Source organism: Moschus berezovskii, chromosome 23 (genome assembly GCF_049115385.1).
Source record: "Moschus berezovskii isolate FMDL1 chromosome 23, NW_MosBer_1.0, whole genome shotgun sequence".
Classification (NCBI taxonomy): Eukaryota; Metazoa; Chordata; class Mammalia; order Artiodactyla; family Moschidae; genus Moschus; species Moschus berezovskii.
The window spans coordinates 42715086-42741766 of NC_142482.1; the positions used below are offsets into that span (position 1 = coordinate 42715086).

At 38.8% G+C, this 26681-nt stretch overlaps 1 protein-coding gene and 1 pseudogene across 1 annotated transcript; both read left to right on the plus strand.

Annotated features, from left to right (window-relative positions):
- Positions 1-6410: 6410 nt before the first annotated feature.
- On the plus strand, positions 6411-7373 carry LOC129543701 (olfactory receptor 2M3-like). The gene has a single exon (XM_055406971.2). It carries the CDS (start codon positions 6426-6428, stop codon positions 7371-7373), a length of 948 nt encoding a protein of 315 aa, XP_055262946.2. The 5' UTR covers positions 6411-6425.
- A 13850-nt stretch (positions 7374-21223) lies between these two features.
- Positions 21224-22151, plus strand: LOC129543702 (olfactory receptor 2M3-like; annotated as a pseudogene).
- The last annotated feature ends 4530 nt before the right edge of the window (positions 22152-26681 follow it).

The window sequence follows — 26681 nt, forward strand, 5'->3', positions numbered from 1 at the left end:
TTCTTGCAGCCTTCAGAAGAATCAGTTTTGCTGATACTTGGATCTGACATTTCTAGCCTTCAGAACTGTGAGACAGTAAGTTTTGATTGTTTAATCCTCCTAGTTTTTGGTACTTTGTTATGGATGTGTAGCAAGCAAATACAATATGATTAAATACCTTAAGTGTAATAATGGTAATGATTAATATGGTCGAATCTTATATTTTCTGAGTTCATATATTTTAGATTAAGCTTTACGTTGAGTTATAATCTTTTATTGTTTTTGCAACCACCCTGAGAGATGATATTGGTCTCACTAAAGAATTGTTTTTAGAGACAATTCCTGACAATAGTGCTGTCGGCAGTAAAGCAGTGATTCAACCACAGATCTGTCGGATCTTAAAGTCCCAGTTCAGCACTCTGCTCTAAGAGCAGTTGAAGAGACCATATGACTGAGTTTAGTGAGTGGGGAGCATATTGTCTATTAATGAAATAGATTTCATGAGGATGATGTAGTTGTTCTAGAGTTTGGAATGAAGGAATGAACTGAAAACTTAGGGGCAATTTGGAGAACAAAGCTTATTCTTCATAAGCGTAGTAACCTGAGCCAAAATCTCACACTGGAAATATTTGGGGATGAAAGAGTAGAATTCTCAGGGATTGTTTTAAAAAAAAAAAATGAGAAAAAACTTCTTGAGATGGTGAAAGTAACCTCTTTCACAGTATCCTGAACCCCAAAAGAAATAGTTGTCATTAGATTTTCTGTCAGTTTGGAACCTGTGGAGGTCTCTGATGAGGAGAGTGACATAACTCAATGGTACTGAAAAAGGTGGGCTTCCTAGATAGCTCAGTGGGTAAAGAATCTATCTGCAATGCAGGAGACCCAGGAGACTTGGGTTTGACCCCTGGGTCAGGAAGGTCTCCTAGAGGAGGGCATGGCAACCCACTCCCAGTATTCTTGCCTGGAGAATCCCATGGAGAGAGGACCCTGGCTGGCTACCAGGGTCGATGAGGTCACTAAGAGTTCGACATGACTGATCATGGGAATTAAAGGATTTTCTTTCTTGGAAATTTAATGTTGCTACTGGGAGAGGAAATTTTTAGACATAGCAGTCTGTCTTCCAACATGTACTATCTTTTCTTTATGTGGAATACCATAAAAAGGTCATCTTTGAAGGCATAAAAATGGACTACAGCAGTGGTTCTCAAACATTATGTGCTCAGTCGCTCAATCGTGTCTGACTCTTTGCGGCTCTATGGACTGCAGATAGCCTACCAGGCTCCTCTGTCCATGGGGATTCTCCAGGCAAGAATACTGGAGTGGGTTGCCATGTCCTTCTCCAGGGGATCTTCCCACCCCAGGGATAAAACCCAGGTCTCCCGCACTGAAGTTGGATTCTTTACCGACTGAGCCACCAGGGATAACCAGCATCCACATCACCTGGAGGCTTACTGAAACATATTTCTGATTCAGTAGGTCTGGGGAGGTGCCTTGAAATATAAATTTCCTGCAAGTTCCTAGGTGATGTTGATAATAGTACTTGGTTGGAGGATCAAGTTGTGAGAGTCACTGCACTCAGTGAGTACTTTCTAACCATCTTAAGTAATGCTTACATGCCATGAAAATCCACCTGTCCTGGGACAGGCTTTTTTATGTGTTCTGCCAGATAGTGTTGCTGGGTTATAACTAAGGGAAAATACAACTTACTCTTGGCACCCAAGGGGAATCAACTGCTTCTTACTTGGTATGCCCTGATCATGTCCAGTTTTTATCTGTGCTATCCATGTGGTCTCTCCTCTGTTTCATATTCTTCACAAGTATCTATATTTGCTCAAAATTTAAACTAATTTAGTCATCTTCCTCAGCAGAGGTTTTTCACTGTTCCTCCTCCAGTTTTCCTTTTACATATATATGTATTTAATTTATATTTGGAAGCACCCTCCTCTTTTGAGTAACAATATAGATAAGCTCAGTCTAATTCTGTACTCTAATGAAGTAATTAGGTATAGCCATGTAGTGTTTAATGATGCAGTATTTATAATGATCAATGACACTTGGGCCCTTAATTCAGGATTACATAGCAGAAAGCATTTTGTGAACATCTGAAAGTGGATTTTATTTTGTGAGAAAGAAAGTAAAATACTTTTCAAAACATTGAACTAACATAATCTAAGATTATTGAGTGCACTACCCTGGGTCAGGAAGATCCCCTGGAGAAGAAAATGGCAACCTACTCCAGTGTTCTTGCCTGGGAAATCCCATGGACAGAGAAGCCGGGCAGGCTGCAGTCCCTGGGGTCGCAAGGAGTCAGACATGACTGAGTGGTTAACACACACCATAGAAAACCCTTAGTAATACTATTTGTATAACTAAAGATAGTCTAATATGTTCTTGAAAATTACTGAACAACAATTTTTTTTGGTCACTAATATCACTGCAAGATGTAGTTTTGCAGGTGTGACCATAAAAAGTATGTTTTAATCTGCTTTTTCAAAGCTCCCAATAAATTTTAAAGATTAGTTTTGATCACAAATTCTTTTATTTGTAAAGGATGAAGAAACACTATATGTTCCTAGGAATAGTGATACAGTTCATTCTCTGAATTAACACAAACACAGGTTCATTCTCTGAATTAAATTCTTGGGAGAGTCTGTTAAACAATACCTTGGTATAATATTGAAAAACAATGCCAACTACTTTTCTGCCACATTTCATGTTTTCAATACTGTTATTTAAAATATATAATTACCAGTAATATGCTGGCTTGAACTAAATACAAGTTTTCTATGGAAATTTAAATTTTATTTAGTTAGTAGAGTACATCCTTAAACACTATGAATGTTAAGTTGAAGTTTCTGGAGTTTGTGAAGTACAATAATGGCCACTAATATCTATGTGCAGGATGAGCTGGAAACTCAAGAATCTTCAGGAATAAAGGTTAATTAGCTTGTATAATAGCTATTAACATGTGATAATTAGGATTTGGATTATGAATATAAGAACAGATGCTTTTGTAGGAATGAGAGAGCTGGTTTTTTCTTGTTAATTAATTATGTTTTGGCTACGCTGGGTCTTAGTTGTGGCATTCTGGATCTCTTATTGCAATGTCAGGGCTTCTCTCTAGTTGTGGCCCATGAACTCCAGAGCACATAGGTTCAGTAGCCGCATCAACCAGAGACAGGTGGGATCTTAGTTCCTGGACCAAGGGACAGAATTCATGGCCCCTGTGTTGTGAGCGGGGAGTCTTAATCACTGACCCATTAGGGAAGTCACTGAGAGAGTTAGTTTAATAACAAATTTGTATGACTATGTGACTGATTCTTTGGGAATAAAAAGGAGAGAAAAATCTAAAATTGTTTTTTATTAGATGTACAGTTGAAGAATGAAGGAAGACTGTGGTTATAAATATTTTCAGAAAATCGAATAAGGAAATGGATAAGGCAACAATGTATTTATGTCTCCCACAGATGAGAACTTACATGTGGACATACCTTTGTACCCAAAGGTACATATATAATAATTATAACAATGCAATTTGATAAATGATATTGTAGCACTGTGTTTAGAAAGTGCTAGGAGTTTTCCAGCTCAGAATACTGAGCAATAAATATCTAGAAAAATGGTATAGATGATCCTATTTGCAAAGCGAAAAAAAAGACACAGCTGCAGAGAACAAATGTATGGATACAAAGGGAAAAGTAGGGTGAGAGGAACTGGGAGACTGGGGTTGCCATATATACACTATCAATACTGTGTATAAAATTGATAACTAATGACGACATACTATATAGCGCAGGAAACACCACTTAACTGCAATGTGGTGAACTGAATGGTTTCAGTTCAGTTCAGTTCAGTTCAGTCGCTCAGTCGTGTCCGACTCTCCACGACCCCATGAATCACAGCACGCCAGGCCTCCCTGTCCATCACCAACTCCCGGAGTTCATTCAAACTCATGTCCACAGAGTCGGTGAAGCCATCCAGCCATCTCATTCTCTGTCGCCCCCTTCTCCTCCCGCCCCCAACCTTTCCCAGCATCAGAGTCTTTTCCAGTGACTCAACTAGGAAGTCCAAAAAGGAGGGTGTAAATGTCATGTACGGCTGATTCATCTTCTTGTAAGGCAGAAATGAACACAACATTGTAAAGCAACTATACTCCAATAAAAACCAATTAAAAAGAAAAGAAAAAATAAGTGAGGACAATGATTAAGGCGGAAGAGATGATCAGCAAGCTAAATATTACAAGGGATACATGGAAGGATCAAAACACATGGATATCTGATGAACAAAATAAACCAGAAATTGAGGCAGTCCTGAATCATACACAAAGATCCCCTGCGAAAAGACATTAACTGAAGATCTGTTTAAAGAATGCCATTCTAATCAGCCCCACCACCATTCTCTCCCACCCCAACTCATGCAGAGCAATTGGCAGCCAAGGGCATACCTGGAAGCCAAAAATTAAACTGGTACTTCTCTCTAAGACAACAATCAAATTGACTCAGAAGATTAAAGTTTCTCCTCGGGTGTTGGCACCCCTACATAAAGCTCTCCTCATTTAGGTGTACAGCAAGTCCATCTTAATGGTTAACTCTCCACTAACAATGCCCACATCCAATTTTCTCATTTGTAGGCTCCACTTAACTAACCAGCTTTCACAATTCAGCTACCGCTTCAGGGTTAAGATTGTAGGAAATCAGTCCTATCTCTACAAAAAGAAAGTAATAGTGCATAAACTTAAAATTACAAAAGCTGTATTGGTGTTATAATATTTAAATTCATAGACAATCAATACAATCTTTTGAAAAGATATTCCAGTAAATGTTGCAGCAGGGACAATATTTGCCCAATGGAAGGGATGGTGAAGTAACACAGTGAGACATAATAGATACTCATATTTCTGGCTGGACTTGAAATATCTAAAATGTTGAGGGGCCCACTTTAAGAAAAAAAGGATACACAGTGATGAATAAAGAGCGGCTAGGTCCTTGAACTGGACCTAAGCTTCAGTTAAATCCTCCTCTAGGTAGGGATGAAGAAACAAAGTGCAGTGAGAATAAAGGGCTTTAAAAATGTCCTGCTTCTTTGCTTGAAAAAGTTCTTGGGATGGAGATGCACTAGAGAAGCCAGAGACATTTAGACCAGGACCAGTGAAACTTGTCTTCAACAATATTTGGGAGTAAAAGTACAAAACCCATCCAATCTTTAAACATGGTTGGGTTGAGCCAATGGTGGACAGCTGAGAGAGCACCTTTTCTTTAATGATGAAATAAATCATGTCACAAGGTTGCCTGGATTCCTTTTCCTTGATGTTTCAACAACATAAAAAGCTGTCTCTGTTTACTTTGCTTTTGTCTGCTGCTGCTGCTGCTAAGTCACTTCGGTCGCGTCCGACGCTGTGTGACCCCACAGACGGAAGCCCACCAGGCTCCCCCGTCCCTGGGATTCTCCAGGCAAGAACATTGGAGTGGGTTGCCATTTTCTTCTCCACTTCTTGCTTTTGTCTAATCCTGTGTAAAATAGTTCCATTTTCCTCTAAACGCAACAAGCTGGTCTTGGCTCACCTCTCACACTGATACACATATTTCAAGACATTTCTTTTTTCCTTTTGCATCATTAGATACTAATTAATGAAATTTAGCATAACTGCAAGTTATGGAATTTGGATATCTTCATACACCTTAAAGCTTCCTCATTTTGGTGAATGTGAAAGGAAATCTCAACATGCTACCTTTCTCAAATTGAGACATAAATGATAAATTTTCCCCCTCTCTCCACCTATACTATTGTTTCTCATAAATGATAATTTTGATTTTTTTTACTTCTTCATGTACAACTAAGTCACCTAATCATGATGTATCAGTTACTTCAAATGATTTACCAATTATTCTACACTGGAGGTTCAGCTTCTGTATAATTGTTTAACTAGTAGTCCTGTTTGATCTTAAAGTCTGGTGCACAAATAAAGTTACATAAGTGCAAATGTTCATATCTCTTAGAAGTAACAGATTATTAGTTGCAGTTATCTTACTATATAGGCAATGACATTCAAAATGCTCTTTTCCTCTGTTACAGAATTTATACATCCTGACACATGTTAAATTTATGTATATGATCCTATTTAATAATTGGTTATATGTTTCTTGAGGAGTCACACGCTCTGTCTGGATGCTGTGGTTTGCATTGATATCTTATTTAATAATTACAGCAACTCAATTAAAAAGTTATTTCTGCCTTGTAAAGCACAGAGAAGTAACTCGTCAGAGGACATGTAGGTTGGCAGTGGTGGAGCTTGAGTGTGATTAATGCCACCTGACTGCAAAGTCTCTGCTCATTCTTTTTCAGGCCTGACCATATCATGTATGTTGGTTTACCAGCATACCAAAATGATAACCCGGATAGTTAATGTTTGTGACTTCTTGTGCTTCTAGATAAAGAAGACATTTATTATGCAGTGGGAGAATCAGACATTCAACCCTGACTTCATCCTGATGGGAATTTTTAGTTACACGCCCACTCACATCTTTCTCTTCTCTCTGGTCCTGGGCATCTTCACAATGGCGCTCTTGGCAAACACTCTCATGCTTCTCCTCATCTACCTGGACACAAGGCTCCACACCCCCATGTACTGCCTCCTCAGCCAGCTCTCCCTCATGGACCTCATGCTCATCTGCACCACTGTACCCAAGATGGCCCACAGCTACCTGTCTGGCAGGAAGTCCATTTCTGTAGCAGGATGTGAAGCCCAGATCTTTTTCTATGTGTCTCTCCTTGGTGCTGAGTGCTTCCTGTTGGCTGTCATGGCCTATGACCGCTATGTTGCCATTTGCTATCCTCTCCAGTATCCCAGTCTTATGAACTGGAAACTTTGTGGACTCATGGCTGCCTCTTCATGGTTCCTTGGTGCCTTTGATGGGATTGTTGAGTTAGCTGCTACTTTGTCTTTCTCCTATTGTGGATCCCGAGAAATAACTCAGTTCTTCTGTGATGTCCCAGCACTCCTCCATCTCTCGTGCACGGATACTTCCACATTCGAAACACTTATTTTCATCTGTTGTGTAGTAATGCTCCTCCTCCCTTTGTCACTCATCATCATCTCCTACACACGTGTAATTATAACCGTCATTCGCATGAGTTCTGGGGAGGGTCGGCACAAGGCTTTCACCACCTGTACTTCACATCTTATTGTTGTGGGGATGTATTATGGAGCAGCTATGTTCATATATATGAGACCCACTTCTAATCGATCCCCAACCCAGGATAAAATGGTATCGACCTTCTACACCATTCTCACTCCCATGCTGAATCCCCTTATATACAGCCTCCGAAACAAAGATGTGGCCAAAGCATTCAGTAAGGTACTAGGGAAGAGGAAATTTAGAGAACAAATTGGATAATGGTTGCAGGGAATTTTTTCTTTCATAACTCCTGTCTCTCTCCCTGGCAAGTTCATTTATTTAAAAATAACAAGATTTAGCAACAAACGTACAAATATATAATTTTTCTAAAATAGTCATCACAGTTGATAAACTCTGGGTACACATTTAGTTTATTGATATATTTTGCATTCATTGAATATTCATTTTGGTTTTAAATATACTCAATGAAGTTCTTGAGAAGTGAATAAGTCAATAAACAGATATACTATTTATGGAACTAAATAATAAATAAAACTGTTTTAAATGCTTTCCCTTATTTTCACAAACCAGATTCTTATTGAAATTCTTATCCAATGATTTATGTACTGAGTTAAATACCACACTTGTCTCTTTCATTTTGTCACTCATTCTTTCAAAATATGGCCTAACCAGAGAGTCATGGATATTTGCTCATTTACCAAAAATCTTATTCTATAATAAATACTACTTATTTTGGCCAAAAAGACTTTTTTCTTTTGTTTGACTTCTCTAATACATGGAGCATTTGTATATCTGAAGATTTCTTATAGTGGAACCACTTATTTCCAGAGTTTTGACAGATGATGCAGTGTCATCAACCTATATTTTATAGGGTTTTTTTTTTTTGTATCCTAAAAATCCACTATGGTATAATGAAATCCCAGGGCTGTGAGTCCTACCCAGAAATTATGATCTGTATCATATTTATGTACTGAACCATGATGGGAATATTGTTATTCTTCATATCAGAACATTACCCTTTGAATCTGTGTAGAAAAGTTTCCATGAATTTAGTAGTTATTGTGGTAAAGGTGTAATAATATTATTGTCACAGAATCTGCCTAATTTTTTCTTTGTTTTCCTGATGAACATGGATGGTAACTGAATGAAAATGTTGACTGGTCTCTGATAGCCTTGGTGGAAACCTCATCTCCCATTCTGGGACAATGTACATGGTCTTCCCAAAGGAATATACTCAAACCCAGTAGAAACTCCTCATCTTGGGACAGGTAACAGCACTCAAAGTGAAACACTTTTGCGTCCATAGAAGACCAGATTTCTATAACATTAGTTCTACCTGGGAAATTGGATAAACCTTATAAAGATTGGGATCTCATTCATGCAACTTGCATATACTTCTTTAAACTAAACCTGATATTTGGAATTGCTATAAAAAGATATATCTAAAAATAAGACACTGGTATTAATTTACTTAAAAAATAGGGGGGGGGGAAAGTCGTGGCTTCATTTACATGAAGGTGGAGTTGTGAGTCTTATGATTAGATATGTACTCTTATTACAGTCCTTCGTTGAACACCTTAAAAAAACTGAAACTGACAAGTAAATGGAAAAGGGGACTGTTGAGTTTTCCAAGAATGTGATGAGTATTATTGAGAGTGGATCCTTACAGAAATGATGACACCTACATGAAATATTCTTAAATATTTTTTAATTTTGAAAGATAGAAATATTTCACAGTTCTTTCCCTAATATTTAAGGAATTGTAGAATTTTTTCCCAAGATACAAAAAGGACAATGCCAAAATAGAATTCTTGACATGAGATCGATCCTGATTGAGGCTATAAGGTCACATAATCAAAATAACTCTTTTAAACTTTTTTCTTTCTTTCATCTCTTTCTCTTTTTTTTATATATATCTTTCTGAGATATCATATACTATTAATGAAAAACAAACTATAGTTTTAATTTTTTTATATTGACTTCACGGAGGTTTGCTTTGCCTTAGAAAAAGTATCATAAATAATTAATTTGTTTATATGTGAAGTGGCTACTACAACCTGCAAATTTTGTTCATGTGAGCACAGTGTTATCATACTCTTAATTTCTGAAAACCACAGAAATATTTGGACCTTGTATACATGTAAACAAAGGTTTAAATTATGTATCAGTGAGATGCTAAAGCAGCTATGTATATTCAAATGGAAGTTGGCCTGGCTGCATATACTAAAGGCACTCAGTACTCTGCAAGAGTTATTGGAATCCAGATCTTAAGAAGAATAAATGGAGAAGAGGGTGGGCACTATTTATTTCATATCTAATTTCACATAATGGTAGCTAACATTATTGTGACGAATTGACTCACTGGAAAAGAGTCTGATGCTGGGAGGGATTGGGGGTGGGAGGAGAAGGGGACGACAGAGAATGAGATGGCTGGATGGCATCCCCGACTCGATGGACATGAGTTTGAGTGAACTCCGGGGATTGGTGATGGACAGGGAGGCCTGGCATGCTGTGATTCATTGGGTCACAAAGAGTCGGACACGACTGAGCGAGTGAACTGAACTGAATTGAACATTATTTGGGTGAAACTCTATCTGGTACATATTATAATAATGAGTGATGAGCTGATTTGCACAAACTCTCTGACCACCTTTCATGATGAAAAAAGGCAACAGACCGCAAGAAGGACTTCATTAAGGGCATTTTGGGTCCAATAATCAGTTTCAGGACATACTGCTTCATCGCTGTCATCAAAGAGAAACTCTGACTGACCTCACAGATTCTAATCATGCATCATGCTCAGTCACTTCAGTTGTATCTGACTCTTTGCAACCCCTTGGACCATAACCACCAAGCTCCTCTGTCCATGAGAATTTCCCACCAAGTATACTGGAGCAGGTTGCCATGATTGGACGTTCTCTTTGTGATCCCTCCAGGAGATCTTCCAGGCCCAGGGATCCAACCCATGTCTCCTGTGTTGCAGATTCTAAACGAACATTTATTTGTACCAAAAGGTATGGATACTCTGCTGGGTGCAGGCAGTGGAACCCATAAGGAATAAGCTGAGGGCCATCACTGTTCCACTGAAAATCTATGTGGAGTCAAGTATCTGGATAGTTACAGACCCAGACAGTAAATATATCCAGGTTTCCAAGAAAAAGAAATAAACGTGGGAGAATATTTGCCCCTAGAGTAGCTCAATCCCTGCTTATCTGCTTTTCTCTGTTCCACTCCCAGGGCAGGAGTGCTGGCACTAGTGGGTCACTAATAAGGACATGTACTGGGCTATGGTGAGGCTACAGAGAACCTTAAGAGCGAATGGGGAAAGGGTCAAATATCTCGTTTTCAGTATTTTTAGTGAGGGACAATAGATTCTGCCAGTAAACAATTCTTTCCAGAGAGGATGTTAGGTGGTCGGTTTAGACCAAGTGTGCCTCTGAATTTTCAGCAAATGCTTTCTCTCTCCTCCCCTTCTGGCTTATAGGGATTCCTCACCAGGAGAGGTAAGTGTACAGAGCTGAAGTTATCCATGAACATAATCAGGAAAAGGCAGAGAGACCCCTTGGCCAGCTATTATGTTATATGACAGTTTTTTTTCCCTAGCATGCACTTTAATCCAACTCCATGACAATTAAATTGAGATAATGGAGGGGGATGATATTATGGAAGTCATAAATGTGTATTCATTTGACAGTGGCTTCTGAAATAATTTCTTCCAGACTACTCTGATCTGAGGGTGGGTGGTGGTAGGTCCTGCACTGTTCACCTGTGATCTTGAGGGTTGGCATAAATACTGTCATCTCCACTGAGGTTAAACAAATATTCAAGCTTTAGAATTTTCAGAATCCAGTAAGCTAACTTTAAAGTGACTATTTCCTCACTATGACATCTGCTGCTGCTGCTAAGTCACTTCAGTCGTGTCCGACTCTGTGCGACCCCATAGACAGCAGCCCACCAGGCTCCCCCGTCCCTGGGATTCTCCAGGCAAGAACACTGGAGTGGGTTGCCATTTCCTTCTCCAATGCATGAAAGTGAAAAGTAAAAGTGCAGTCACTCAGTTGTGTCTGACTGTTAGCGACCTCATGGACTGCAGCCCACCAGGCTCCTCTGTCCATGGAATTTTCCCGGCAAGAATACTGGAGTGGGTTGCCATTGCCTTCTCCGCACTATGACACAGGAAAGCTGAAAAAGACCTCTATATCCCATCACCAATCAGGTGCCGCTGTCAAGGTCCAGAGATATGAAATGGTTTTTATCAAAGTCAGATTTATGATGATTGCATAAACACATCAAAGATAGCTTGAAAATTTAGGAAACTTCAGTTCAGTTCAGTTCAGTCGCTCAGTCGTGTCCGACTCTCCGCGACCCCATGAATCACAGCACGCCAGGCCTCCCTGTCCATCACCGACTCCCGGAGTTCACTCAAACCCATGTCCACAGAGTCGGTGATGCCATCCAGCCATCTCATTTTGGTTGCCCCCTTCTCCTCCTGCCCCCAACCTTTCCCAGCATCAGAGTCTTTTCCAGTGAGTCAACTCGTCGCATCAGGTGGCCAAAGTATTGCAGTTTCAGCTTTAGCATCAGTCCTTCCAATGAACACCCAGGATTGATTTCCTTTAGAATGGACTGGTTGGATCTCCTTGCGGTACAAGGGACTCTCAAGAGTCTTCTCCAGCACCACAGTTCAAAAGCATCCACACCAGTATTCAAAGTCAAAGAGGACGTCAACACAGTCTAACATAATTAAACATGGTTGTTTCTATAGGGGTCACTTTTTTTCTGATCCAATATAATATTGCTTAAAGATTCCTATTTGAACTTGTAAATTTACCTGTCTATTGAATGAGGTTGTGTAGAGTCATTTCCAGCTATATCTTTCATAATCAGATTTGTAACATATGTGATAAATCTTATAGGTTTCAAGATGTTTCCATACAATCTAAAATTTATTCTGAGTTTTCTGATGTTCTCCAATATAATTTGGAGTGGAACACCATTTCAGACAGGTGATCACTAGCAACTTTGGTTCTCTGCTTCAAGTTCAAGAGAGACGTACTATTCTTAGAAGAAGAAATTATTCGGGGACTCACTAAATGAGGTGTCTTGTGGGGGCTGAAAGGTTTTAATGAGCATGCAAAGTTGAAGACACCAATTAAATAGCTACCTGGGGTCGCGGAGAGTCGGACACGACTGAGCGACTGAACTGAACAGAATTGGAAAAGTATAAAGCTTTATGTGGTTCCTTGGAGGGAACAGGAAAGTGCCAACTAGTGAAAGGTAGAAGCTGTCCTGATTAGCAAACTCAAAAGGACAGAACTGTTTGGTTACTTTGGTGACGTTTGACAGATAAATAAATCAAAGGGTAACAAATACATTTGAGAAACCAGTTAGCATATAAACATTCCATGCTAATTTATATAATAGTAGAGCATGTGCTAGGGCTGTTGTTGAAGGAAAGTTACATGGCTCAAAATAGCCTGGAGTTAAAACTTGCTAAATACTCTGAATCAGCTATGAAGTAGCTTAATCGGGTTTGGGGTGGAGGGGAGGGAAATAAAGTAAGGTAGGTGGAATTTTGGTAAGCCTCCATCTATCCTTCATTTGTCACTTGTAGGGAGAGGCTCTCCAACTATCCTTACTGATAGTGTTACTTGGGCTTCTGAGTGTTTATTGGACTGCCCCCTCTATGGGTCCTTCTTAAAGAAATGAGACAACTCCACATTTCCTGGTGATTGGAGGAACTAACACATTTTCCCAAACTGTCCAATCGATGATAAGCATCAGGCATTTGAGCTTTTAAAGACTAGTCTCAAGCAGGAAATTTTAGGGAGAGTCATAGAGAGAAATAAGAACTACTGTCAAAAGGAAAAAGAGATCAATAGTGACTGGTGATGTCTATTTTAAGACAATGTGTGGTCATTCTTGATCATTTGAAATATTCCCTCAAAAAATAATAATGATAAAGTGGTACAAAAATGGAAAATCCTTCATTATTTCGTAAATTATCTCAAGCTCTATGCTGATGAGTTAAGAAATAATTCTGCTCCTTTTCTTAGCCATAATAAAGTAAAATATCTCTGGCAGCAAGCCTATGCATTATATGGAAACTGTTTAAAGAACAAGCATGTTTTGGGCTTATTAGTAGTTTAATCTGAAAGTGTCAACTGACCAAAAAAATATGAGGGACTAAAAAAGTTTATTGAACAAGTTTTGCCATGGAATAGAGAAGAGTGGAATCCAAGGACCAAGATGGCATTGTTAACTTTGCAAAGAGTAGAGCCTGCACAATAGAATCAATGGGGGAGATTCAGAAAATAACAATGCCTGGCTTCTTCCAAAGAGATTCTAATTAAATGAGTTTAGAAAAGTCTGGTCCAGATAACATTTTCAAATCTCTTCAAAAGATTCCAATAAGTATCTGAATTTGAGAACCGCTAGGATAGAAGCATGAGAAATTGTTAACATTTTAAAAGCTGGACATTAGACAGGTGAATATTTCAAGCAATCTATATTAATAATGATGAAAGAAACAGATCACCCCCTACTACCTGGTATAGAAAGAAACAAAACTTATCTTGGAAACAGGAAAAATTACATTGAGAACCTCGGGAAAAATTGAAGATAACATCATCAATATAATTAAAGGCAAGGGACTAAGTCCCTGTGGACAAAGAAATTTAACTTGGAAAAAAAAGAAAAAAAAACCCCTAGAATTCAAGCCTTTTTATTTACTCAGTCAGTGTTCTTGTATTTTCCTTGGAAACACCAGAAGGTAGGTTGGAAAAAAGAAGTTTAAATCACAAAATATCTAGCACATTCTGGGTTTCAATGAAGCAGAAATGGATGAAAATCTATACTGTGTTCAGTTCAGTTCAGTCGCTCAGTCGTGTCCGACTCTTTGTGACCCCATGAATCACAGCACGCCAGGCCTCCCTGTCCATCATCAACTCCTGGAGTTCACTCAGACTCATGTCCATCGAGTCTGTGATGCCATACTTCCAAAGCAATAGATATATTTCCATCTTACCTTAATTCATCCCATATTAAAACTTGAGTAATATTAGTTTTGACTATGTCTTGGGTTCTTTTTAAAGGGTGTTAGGTGAACACAGGAGAAGGCAATGGCAACCCTCTCCAGTACTCTTGCCTGGAGAATCCCATGGACCGAGGAGCCTGGTGGGCTACAGTCCATGGGGTCATGAAGGGTCGGGCACGACTGAGCGACTTCACTTTCACTTTTCATTTTCATGCATTGGAGAAGGAAATGGCAACCCACTCCAGTGTTCTTGCCTGGAGAATCCCAGGGACAGGGGAGCCTGGTGGGCTGCCGTCTATGGGGACACACAGAGTCGGACATGACTGACGCGACTTAGCAGCAGCAGCAGCAGGTGAACACAAGGCATTATTATAATTTGACTGTTCTATCATGTATACTAGGTTAAAACTCATTCGGAGAATCTTTTCATGGATCTATTTCACTAATGCAGCACTTTTTTCCCCTCTAAGAAGCACATATTCAACTCTGTATAAAGCACAATTCTGTTTTATTAAAATAGTACTTTTTAAATGTAAGACAATACATTTTGGTGGCCTATACTCCAGTTTAGAGAATAAATCATTATACAAAATTATAGAATAAAATTAAAGATGGGAATTAATACATATTTTAGGGGTTGAATCATGTGCCTCAAAATTTATATGTTGAACTCTCTGTACTTCACAATGTGACCTTATTTGAAGATATGGTCCTTACAGAGGTAACCAAGTTAACAGGAGTTCACAAGGGGAAGTATTAATTCAAATAACTTGTGTCCTTATAAAAAGAGGAAACTTGGGCACAGACACAGTGAGATTGCCATGTGAAGACGAAGGACACATCAGAGTTATTTTCTATAAGTCAGGGAATACCAAAGATTGCCAGCAACCACCAGAAGTTGAATGAGAAGCATTGAACTGATTCTTCCTTGCAAACTTCAGAAGAACCAGATTTGCTGACTCCTTGATCTGACACTTCTAGCTTTCAGAACTGTGAGACAGTAAGTTTTTATTGTTTAGTCCTCCTAGTTTTTGGCACCTTGTTATGGCAGTCTAACAGACTAATACAGAGATTAAATACCAAAAGTATAACAATGGCAATGATTAAGATATTTGAATGATTAAGATATTATATTTTCTGAACGCATATATTTCAATTAAGCATTATGTTATATTTTATTATCTTTGCAACAATCCTGAGAAATGACATTAGTTACTATAGAATTTTGTTTAAAAAAAAATAGAAGATTCCTGATAATATCACTATTGGCAGTAGAGCAAAGATTCTGTCTGATCTCAGAGTCCCAGTTCAGCTCTCTGCTCTAAGAGCAGTAGAAGAGACCATGCGACTGAGTTCAGCGAGTGGGGAGCAGATTATCTATTAAAATGAAGTAGACTTAATGAGGATGATGTGGTTGTTCGAGAATCAGAATCAAGGAATAAATTTTAAAAGTTAGAAACGCCTTGGAGAACAAAGCTTATTCTTCTTGAGGGGAGTAACCTAAGCCAAGATCTCACATTAGAAATGTCTGGGGATAAAACAGAATTCTCAGGGATTGTGTTAAAAAAACAATGAGAGGAAACCTCTTTTGCAGTATCCTGAACCCCAAAATAAATAGTTATCACTGGATTTTCTCACAGTTTGGAACCTGTGGAAGTCTCTGATGAGAAGTGTGACGTAACGGTACTAGAATAATCAGGGATATTATATCTAAAGGATGGAAAATAAAGGATTTACTTTATTGGAAATTTAATGATACTGGGAGAGGCAGAGGAAAATTTCAGACATAGAAGTTTGTCTTCCAACATGTACTAGCTTTTCTGTATATGGAATACCATACAAAGATCATCGTTGAAGCAGGAAGATAGACTGCAGCAGTGGTTCTCAAACATTAGCCAGCATCCAGATCACCTGGAGGCTTATTGAGACATATTTCTGATTCAGTAGGTCCGGAGTGGTACCTGGGAATGTGAATTTCCCACAAGTTCCCAGGTGATAGTGATGCTAGTACTTGGTCAGGGGATCACACTGTGAGATTCACTGTGTTAAATTAGTACTTTCTAACCATCTTTACCGGAGAAGGCAACGGCAAGCCACTCCAGTACTCTTGCCTAGAAAATCCCATGGACGGAGGAGCCTGGTAGGCTGCAGTCCATGCGGTCGCTACGAGTCAGACATGACTGAGCGACTTCACTTTCCCTTTTCATTTTCACACATTGGAGAAGGAAATGGCAACCCACTCCAGTGTTCTTGCCTGGAGAATCCCAGGGACGGCGGAGCCTGCTGGGCTGCCGTCTATGGGGTCGCACAGAGTCGGACACGACTGAAGTGACGCAGCAGCGGCAGCAGCAACCATCTTTACATTATGCTTATGCGCCATGAAAATCCACCTGTCCTGTGGATAAGGCTCAGACAGCTTATTACTGTGTTCCACTGGAGGATGGTGTTGCTGAATTGTAACTAAGGGAAAATACAAGTTAGTCTGGCATCCACAGAAGAATTGACCTGTTCACACTTGGTATGCCCTGATTATGTCTAAATTTTTATCTGTGCTCTCCATGTGGCCTCGCCTCTGTTCTTCTTCCTCACAAGTGTTGATTTTTGCTCAGAATTTAAACTAATCCAGTCATCGTCCTCAACAGAGGTTTTTCTCTGTTCCTCCTCTCTGTTCCTTCCTTTTACATATATATGTATTTAATTTATTTTTGAAAGCAACCTCCTCTTATAAGTGGGAATATAGGTAAGTTCAGTCTAATTCTGTACTCTAATGAAGTAATTATGCGTATCCATGTAGTGTTTAATGATAGTGTTGGTGATGATCATTGACACGTGGGCCCTTAATTCAGGATTACATACCGAAAAGCATTTTGTGAGCATGTGGATGGGAATTTTCTTTTGTGAGAAAGAAAGCAAAATAATATACAAAAGATGCAACTAAGACAATTTAAAATTTTGAGTGTATTAGGTTTTATATACTAATATGTGTTACTATTCGTATAACTAAAGATAGCCTACCATGCTCTTGAAAATAATTGAACCACAACTTTTTTGGCCACTAATATTACTGCAAGATTAGTTTTGCAGGTGTGACCATCCAGAGATGTTTTAATCAGTTATTTGTTAAAGCTCCCTAGCAAATTTTAAAGATTAGTTTCTGATCACAAATTCTTACATTTGTAAGGGATGAAGAAACACTACATATTTCCATTATGTACTGATACGTACACAAACACAGACACAGGTACAGTCCCTGAATTAAGTAATTCTTGAGATAGTCAGCTAAATAATGCCTTTGTATGATATTGAAAGGGAGAAGGCAATGGCAAGCCACTCCAGTACTCTTGCCTAGAAAATCCCATGGACGGAGGAGCCTGGTAGGCTGCAGTCCATAGGGTCATTACAAGTCAGATGACTGAGCGACTTCACTTTCACTTTTCACTTTCACATTGGAGAAGGAAATGGCAACCCACTCCAGTGTTCTTGCCTGGAGAATCTCAGGGACGGGGGAGCCTGGTGGGCTGCCGTCTATGGGGTCGCACAGAGTTGGACATGACTGAAGCGACTTAGCAGCAGCAGCATGATATTGAAAAGCAATGTCAACTGCCTTTTTGGCTTATTTCAATGTTTTTAGTACTGTTATTTAGCATATATAACAAACAGTATATATGATGGCTTGAGTGAAGTACAAGCTTCCTATGGAAAATTAAAATTTATTTAGTAAATCAAGTACATCCTTGAACACTCTGAGTTGAAGTTTCTAGAGTCTGTGAAATACAATTATGGCCAGTAATATATATGTGCAGGATATGCTGGAAATAAAAGAATCTTCAGAAATAAAAGGTAATTATCTTGTATAGTAAAAATCAACATATGATAATTAGGATTTGGGTTATGGGTGTAAGACCTGATGCTTTTGTATGAATGACAGTGTAAGTTTTTATGACAAAGTTGTATGACTGTGCTACTGAGACTTTGGGATAAAAAAAGAGTGAAGAATCTAGAACTGTGTTTTATGATTACTGAGATGGACAATGAAAGAATTAAGGAAGACTATGATTCATGGGGACACGACTGAGCGACTGAACTGAACTGAACTGATGATTCATGGGGTCACGGAGAGTCGGACACGACTGAGCGACTGAACTGAACTGAACTGAACTGAACTGACCTGACCTGAATGGGGCTTCCCTGGTGGCTCAAACGGAAAAGCCTACAATGCGGGAGACCCGGGTTCAATCCCTGGGTTGGGAAGATCTCCTGGAGAAGGAAACGGCAACCCACTCCAATATTCTTGCCTGGAAAAATCCCATGGATGGAGGAGCCTTTTAGGCTACAGTCCATGGGGTTGCAAAGAGTCGGACATGACTGAGTGACTTTTCACCATGGTTATAAATATTTTCAGAAGACAGAATAAAGAAATGGGCAAGGGCCGGTAATAATGTATTTATATCTCATAGAGGTGAGAACATGTATTGCATATACCTTTGTATCCAAAAGTACATATATAATAATGATAACAATACAATTCGATAAGTGCTGGTATAGAGGTATGTTTAGAAAATGAAAGGAGGTTTCCAACTCAAGAATACTGAGTAGTATATGTAGCAATAAATAAGGACAGTAATTAAGAGGGAAGAGATGGTCAGCAAGCTAAATATTACAAGGGATACATGGAAGGATCAAAATACATGGATATCTGATGAACAAAACAAACCAGAAATTGAGGCAGTCCTGAATCACACACAAAGATCCCCTGTGAAAAGACATTACCTGAAGATCTGTTTAAAGAATGCCATTCTAATCAGCCCCACCACCATTCTCCTTCACCCTCACTCATCATGCAGAGCAGCTGGCAGCAAACAGCATACCTGGAAGCCAAACAAATGAAACTGGTACTTCTCTCTAGGACAACAATCAAATTGACTCAGAAGATTAAGGTTTCTCCTCGGGTGTTGGCACCCCTACATAAAGCTCTCCTTAATTAGGTATACAGCAAGTCCATCTTAAGGGTTAACTCTCCACTTACAACATCCACATCTAATTTTCTCATTTGCAGGCTCCACTTAAGTAACCAGCTTTCACAATTCAGCTACCCCTTCAGCACAGAGGTCTGTAGAAAATCAGTCCTATCTCTATAAAAAGACAGTAATTTGTGCTCCTAAGATTTGCATAGACTTAAAATTACGAAAGTTGTACTGGGGTTATAGTATTTAAATTGATAGACAATCAGTACAATCTTTTGAAAATATATTCTAATAAATGTTATCAACAGAGACAATGTTTCTATGGAAATGATGGTGAATGAAGTAAAACAATGAGAGAAATTAGATGCTCATGTTTCTAATGAATCCAATAAAAAGAGAAATAGAATTTTAATATTTTACAACTTAAAGAGATAATACAAGAAAAGCAGTCTCTGAATTAAAGACTCGCACAGGTCTTTCACCAATGAAGGGATGAGAGCAAAGGCAGGCCAGTTCTGGCTGGGTTTGAAATATCTAAAATATTGAGTGCCTTAAGAGGAAAAGGATACACAACGTTGAATAATGAACTGCTAGGTCCTTGTGTTGGACTTAAGTTTCAGTTAAATCCTCTTCTGGGTAAGGATGAAAATACATAAAAGAGATATGAGAATGAGGAGGTTTAAAAATATGTTACCTCTTTGCCTGAAAAACGTTTTGGGATGGCGATGAACTAGAGAAGCCAGAGACATTTAGACCAGGACCTCTGAAAATTGGCTTCAACAGCATTTGGGAGTAAAAGCATGAAACCCATCCAGTCTTTAAACACAGTTGGGTTGAGGCAGCAGTGGGCAGCAGGAGAGAAGACCTTTCCTTTAATGACAAAATAATTACGTCATGAAGTTGTCATGGAAGGATTCCTCTTCCTTGATGTTTCAACAACATAAAAAGCTGTCTCTGTTTACTTTGCTTTTGTCTAATCTTTTGTAAAACAATTCCTCTTTTCCCTAAACACAACAAACTGGTCTTGGCTCACTCTCACACTGATAGACATATAAGACGTTTGTTTGTTTCTTTTGCCCCATTAGATACTGATTTAAGAATTTGGCAGACTCACAGGTTATATAATTTCTGAACCTTCTTATATACCTTCTTAAATTTTCTTCATTTTGGTGAATATGAAAACTAGTTTTAAGATACTACCTGTCTCAAATTGAGACATAAACGCTTGTTTTACCTCTGCCTTCCACCCATCTTGCTTTCTTCATAAATGTGATTTTGATTTTTCATTTCCTCATCTGCAACTAAGTTGCCTATTCATAATGCATAGATTCCTTGAAATTATTAACCAATTATTCTGCACTGGAAGGTCATCTTTTGTATAATTGTATAACTAGTAGTCCTATTTGTGCTCTAAGTTTGGTGCACAAATAAAATTACATAAATGCAAATGTAACATCTCTACAACTAATAACAGGTTATTAGTTGTAGTTATCTTACTTTACTATATAAGCAATGGCATTAAAAACACTCTCTTCCTGGGACTTCCCTGGAGGTCAGTGGTTAAGAATCCACATTCCCATTGCAGGAGACATGGGTTCTATCCCTGAGCCTGGAAGATTCCACATACCACAGGGCAACAAAGACCATGAGCCCCAACTACTGAGCGCATGCACTGCAACTACTAAAGCCTGTGTACCCTAGAACCCCTGCTCTGCAACAAGAGAAACCATTGCAATAAGAAGGCCATTCCCTGCAACGAAGTGTACCTCTGGCTCACCACAATTAGAGCAAGCCTTGGTGCAGCAACAAAGACCCAGGGCAGCCATAAATCATTAATAATTTAAAGTATATATTTTTAAAAAGCTATTTATACTATGTAAAGGAAAAATGAGGAGATATAGAAATAACCCGTCACGGCAGGTTGGTGGAGGTTGAGTGTGGTTAATTCCACCTGACTGCAAAGCCTCTGCTCATTCTTTCCCAGTCCTGACATACCATGTATATTGGTTTACCAGAGTACCACACACAGAGTGGACAGTGTATAAATAATTATCCAGATATTTAATGTTTATAACTTCTTGTTGTTCTAGATACAGAAAATATTCATCATGGAATGGGACAATCAGACCTTTAACCCTGACTTCATCTTGATGGGAATTTTTAGTTACACGCCCACTCACATCTTTCTCTTCTCTCTGGTCCTTGGCATCTTCACAATGGCGCTCTTGGCAAACACTCTCATGCTTCTCCTCATCTACCTGGACACGCGGCTCCACACCCCCCATGTACTGCCTCCTCAGCCAGCTCTCCCTCATGGACCTCATGCTCATCTGCACCACTGTACCCAAGATGGCCCACAGCTACCCGTCTGGCAGGAAGTCCATTTCTATAGCAGGATGTGAAGCCCAGATCTTTTTCTATGTGTCTCTCCTTGGTGCTGAGTGCTTCCTGTTGGCTGTCATGGCCTATGACCGCTATGTTGCCATTTGCTATCCTCTCCAGTATCCCAATCTCATTAACTGGAAACTTTGTGGACTCATGGCTGCCTCTTCATGGATTCTTGGTGCCTTTGATGGGATTGTTGAGTTAGCTGCTACTTTGTCTTTCTCCTATTGTGGATCCCAAGAAATAACTCAGTTCTTCTGTGATGTCCCAGCACTCCTCCATCTCTCGTGCACGGATACTTCCACATTCAAAACACTTATTTTCATCTGTTGTGTAGTAATGCTCCTCCTCCCTTTGTCACTCATCATCATCTCCTACACACGTGTAATTATAACCATCATTCGCATGAGTTCTGGGGAGGGTCGGCACAAGGCTTTCACCACCTGTACTTCACATCTTATTGTTGTGGGGATGTATTATGGAGCAGCTATGTTCATATATATGAGACCCACTTCTAATCGATCCCCAACCCAGGATAAAATGGTATCGACCTTCTACACCATTCTCACTCCCATGCTGAATCCCCTTATATACAGTCTCCAGAACAAAGATGTGGCCAAAGCATTCAGTAAGGTACTAGGGAAGAAGTAATCTAGAGAATAAAATGGATTAGTGGTTTATGGAAATTTTTTTCTGTCTTAACTCTTCTCTCTTTAAATTCATTTATTAAAAAAAAAAAACAATTCAGCAGAAAGTGTATAAACTATTTTCCTAAATTAGGCATCAGACTTGATAGACTCTGGTTATACATTCAGTTAATTGATATATTTTGCATTCATTGTATATTCATTTTGGTTTTAAAGGCACTCAATGAAATTCTTGAGAAGTGAGTAATTAAGTTAATAAAGTTTCACTCCCTTTTCTAGAACTAAATAATAAACAAAATTGTCCTAAATGATTTTCCTTATTTTCAAAATCCAAAATCTTATTGAAATGCTTCTATAATGACTTATGCACTGAGTTAGCTACCACACTTGCCTGTTTCATTTTGTTATTAGCTCTTTCAAAATATAGGCTAACCAGACAGGGACAGATATTTGTTCATTTACAAAAAAAAAAAAGGTTGTCCTATAATAAATATTACTTGTTTTGACAGAGAAGGCTTTTTTCTTCTGTTTGACTTCCTTGATACACTGAGCATTTGTACATCTGAATAATTCTTATAGTGGAATCACTTATATTCCAGAGTTTTGGCAGATAATACATTATCATCAACCTATACTTTGTATATATTATAAGTCTTGTGAGTTTCATGATGCCTGGTTATAATTCAAAATTAATTCTGAGTTCTCTGATGTTCTCTGACATCATCTAGGATGACCACCATTTCAGACAGGTGATCACAGTCTCTGCTTCAAGCTCAGGAGAGAGGTACTATTACTTTAGGAAAAAAAAAAGTGTTCAGGGATTCATTAAATGTGGTGTCTTGTGAGGACTGAAAAGTTTTAATGAGCATGGCAAAGTTGAAGATCCAGGCAGTCTAGTTAAGTAACCACCTAATTGGCAAGGTATAAAAGTTTACATAGTTTATTGGGACCAAGGGGCACAGTGCCAACTAGGGAAAGGTAGAAATGATCATAATTAGCAAACTTAAAAGGAAAAGTTGTTTGATTACTTTGGTGACTTTTGACAGAGAAATAAATCTAGGGATAATAAATATGCTTGGAAAACCAGTTAACACATAAACATTTCATGCTAATTAAAAAGCAGAGACATTACTTCGCCAACAAAGGTCCGTCTAGTCAAGGCTATGGTTTTTCCCGTGGTCATGTATGGATGTGAGAGTTGGACTGTGAAGAAAGCTGATCGCCGAAGAATTGATGCTTTTGAACTGTGGTGTTGGAGAAGACTCTTGAGAGTCCCTTGTACCGCAAGGAGATCCAACCAGTCCATTCTAAGGGAGATCGATCCTGGGTGTTCATTGGAAGGACTGATGCTAAAGCTGAGACTGCAATACTTTGGCCACCTCATGCGACGAGTTGACTCACTGGAAAAGACTCTGATGCTGGGAAGCGTTGGGGGCGGGAGGAGAAGGGGACGACCGAGGATGAGATGGCTGTATGGCATCACCGACTCTGTGGCTGGATGGCATCACCGACTCTGTGGACTTGAGTCTGAGTGAACTCCGGGAGTTGGTGATGGACAGGGAGGCCTGGCGTGCTGTGATTCTGAACTGAACTGAACTGAATACAATAGCAGGGAATGTGCTAGGGCTGTTGTGACACAAATATTGCCTCATATGAGCCTAATCTAACTGTGTAGATTTAAAATCATATCACTACAAACATATGTGCATTTTGAATTTAAAATATTTTTTCTGATGAATCTAGATTATTTCACATAAAAATAATCTAATAGTCATCTGCACAGTTAGATCATAAGAGATCATTTATTCCATCAACTGATTTTACATTAGACGTCACTGAATACGTTGAGTCAGACTAAGATGTTTCTCTTTTTAACAACCAATCAATAGGGACTTCCCTGGTCATCCAGTGGTTAAAAACCTGCGTCTTAATGCAGAGGACATGGGCTAGATCCCCCGTCTGGGAACTGGTATCCTACATACTGTGGGGCTACTAAGTCCCTGTGCCACAACTACTGAGCCTGTACACAACAATGAAGACCCAGCACAGCCAAAATAAATAAATAATAATATTAAAAAAAAAAGATGAGGAAGCAACACTATATAATTCTCATGAAACATCTAATCAAGCTTCAAAGGCACTAAATAACTAAATTAGCAAATAGTAATATTGAAATATATTGTTACTGCTAGCATTAATTTATTATTTTGAAAAGTGTTTTACATTTTAAAATACTTTAATGATACATGGTAAAAAAGGAATGATGAAATAAATATGCAGATATCCCACACAGAAGATATTTTATCTTAACCTGATGACTTTATTTCTTTTCCTATTTTTAATGACACTAGATTCCAGCTAGAGTCGATGCCCTGTGTGTAATTCCCCACAATCATACCATTCACTTCTTACCTTCCCTGCCATAATCACAGACTTGAATTTGTGGTTAACTATTTCCAGCAATGATATTATATTTTGATGAATGTATTCATAAATATTATACAATGTGATTCAGAAGATATTTATACTTGATACATTACTTGCTATACTCTACACATTATTCTTCAACTTGCATGTTGAATCAAGTTCATTCATGTGAATTTTTAAACACTTGTACAATATCCCACTGGATAAATATAACATCAACTTACTTCTGCATGTTCCTATTGATGAATATTTGGGTTGATATACATTCTACATCATTACAAATAACAATTGCAATGAATTCAAAGGCTCTCTGGTATTCATTCTCTGAAGATTAGAAATAACAGTGTTAGATATTTCCACGGACAAAGGACTCTACTGAGCAGGCATGATTTTATGGATAGTGGGTTAGATAATACCCAATAAGCAGAAGCTCAGATCACATGACCATTTTTTGTGTTCCATTGTGTAGCATTAAATCTCTACAAATCCTAGTAAAGCATGAGGAGCTTCTCAAGTATTCTTTCCATAGAATTGACAGAGGATCCACAGAGCATCAACAGAGATCCTTTATGCACCATTAGATCTGGTATCACAAAGCCCAGTTACAAAGCAACTTGCTCAATATTCTGAATCAGCTACAAAAGAGCTTAATGTACTTGGGGACTGAGATGAAATGAATAGGAAGAATTTTAGTAAGTCTCCACCTACCCTGATTTATCAATTATAGGGAGGAACTGTCCAACTATTCTTATTTATAGTATTATTGGAGCTTCTGAGTATTTACTGGAAGACTCCTCCCATGGATCCTTCTTAAGAAAATAATATATGATTTCACATTTCCTGGTAATTGGAGGAACTAACACATCTCCCAAACCGTTCAATTGATTATAAGTATCAGGCATTTGAATCTGAGTTTCAAAGACTAGGGTCAGGCAGGAAATTTTAGGGGAAGTGGACCAGAGAGACAAAGAAAAACTTAATGACTGTTGAGTGAAACTGAATGTTTGAATCACTACTGCATAAGGAAAGATAAATCAATAGTGACTAGTGATGTCTATTTTAAGACAATGTGTGGCCATTTGGGGGCTTCCCTGGTGGCTCAAATGGTAAAGAATCTGCTTGTAATGCAGGAAACATAGGTTTGATCCCTGGGTCAGGAAGATACTCTGGAGAAGGGAATGGCTACCCACCCTAGTATTCTTGCCTGGAAAATTCCATGGACAGAGGAGCCTGCAGGCTACAGTCCATGTGGACACAAAGAGTTGGACATGACTGAACGACTGATTCTTTCACTTGAATGTTTGAAATACTTCCCCCAAAATAGTAGTAATAAAGTGGTACAAACAGGAAAACCCTTCATTATCTCATTAATTTTCTCAGGTTCTATGTTTATGAGTTAGCAAATAATTCTGCTCCTTTTCTTAGCCATAGTAAAGCAAAATATCTCTGCCAGCAAGACTACACATCATGTGAAAGCTATTTAATGAAGAACAAGCATATTTGGGGCTTATTAGTATCTTAACCTGGAGAAGGCAATGGTAACCCACTCCAGTGTTCTTGCCTGGAGAATCCCAGGGACGGGGGAGCCTGGTGGACTGCCGTCTATGGGGCCGCACAGAGTCGGACACGACTGAAGTGACTTAGCAGCAGCAGCAGCAGTATCTTAACCTAAAAGTGTCAACTAACAGCAACTAAAAAAGCTTATTGAACAAGTTTTGCCATGAAATAGAGAACAGTAGCATATAGATGGGGAAACAATGGAAACAGTAACAGACTACATTTTCTTGGGCTCCAAAATCACTGCAGATGGTGACTGCAGCCATGAAATTAAAAAACACTTGCTCCTTGGATGAAAAGCTATGACCAACCTAGACAGCATATTAAAAAAGCAGAGACATTACAAAGGCAAAGGAGAAAGGGAAAGATATACCCATTTGAAAGCAGAGTTCCAAAGAATAGCAAGGAGAGGTAAAGCCTTCCTCAGTGATCAGTGACCAAAGAAATAGAGGAAAACAATAGAATGGGAAAGACTAGAGATCTCTTCAAGAAAATTAGAGATACTAAGGGAACATTTCATGCAAAGATGGGCTCAATAAAGGACAGAAAT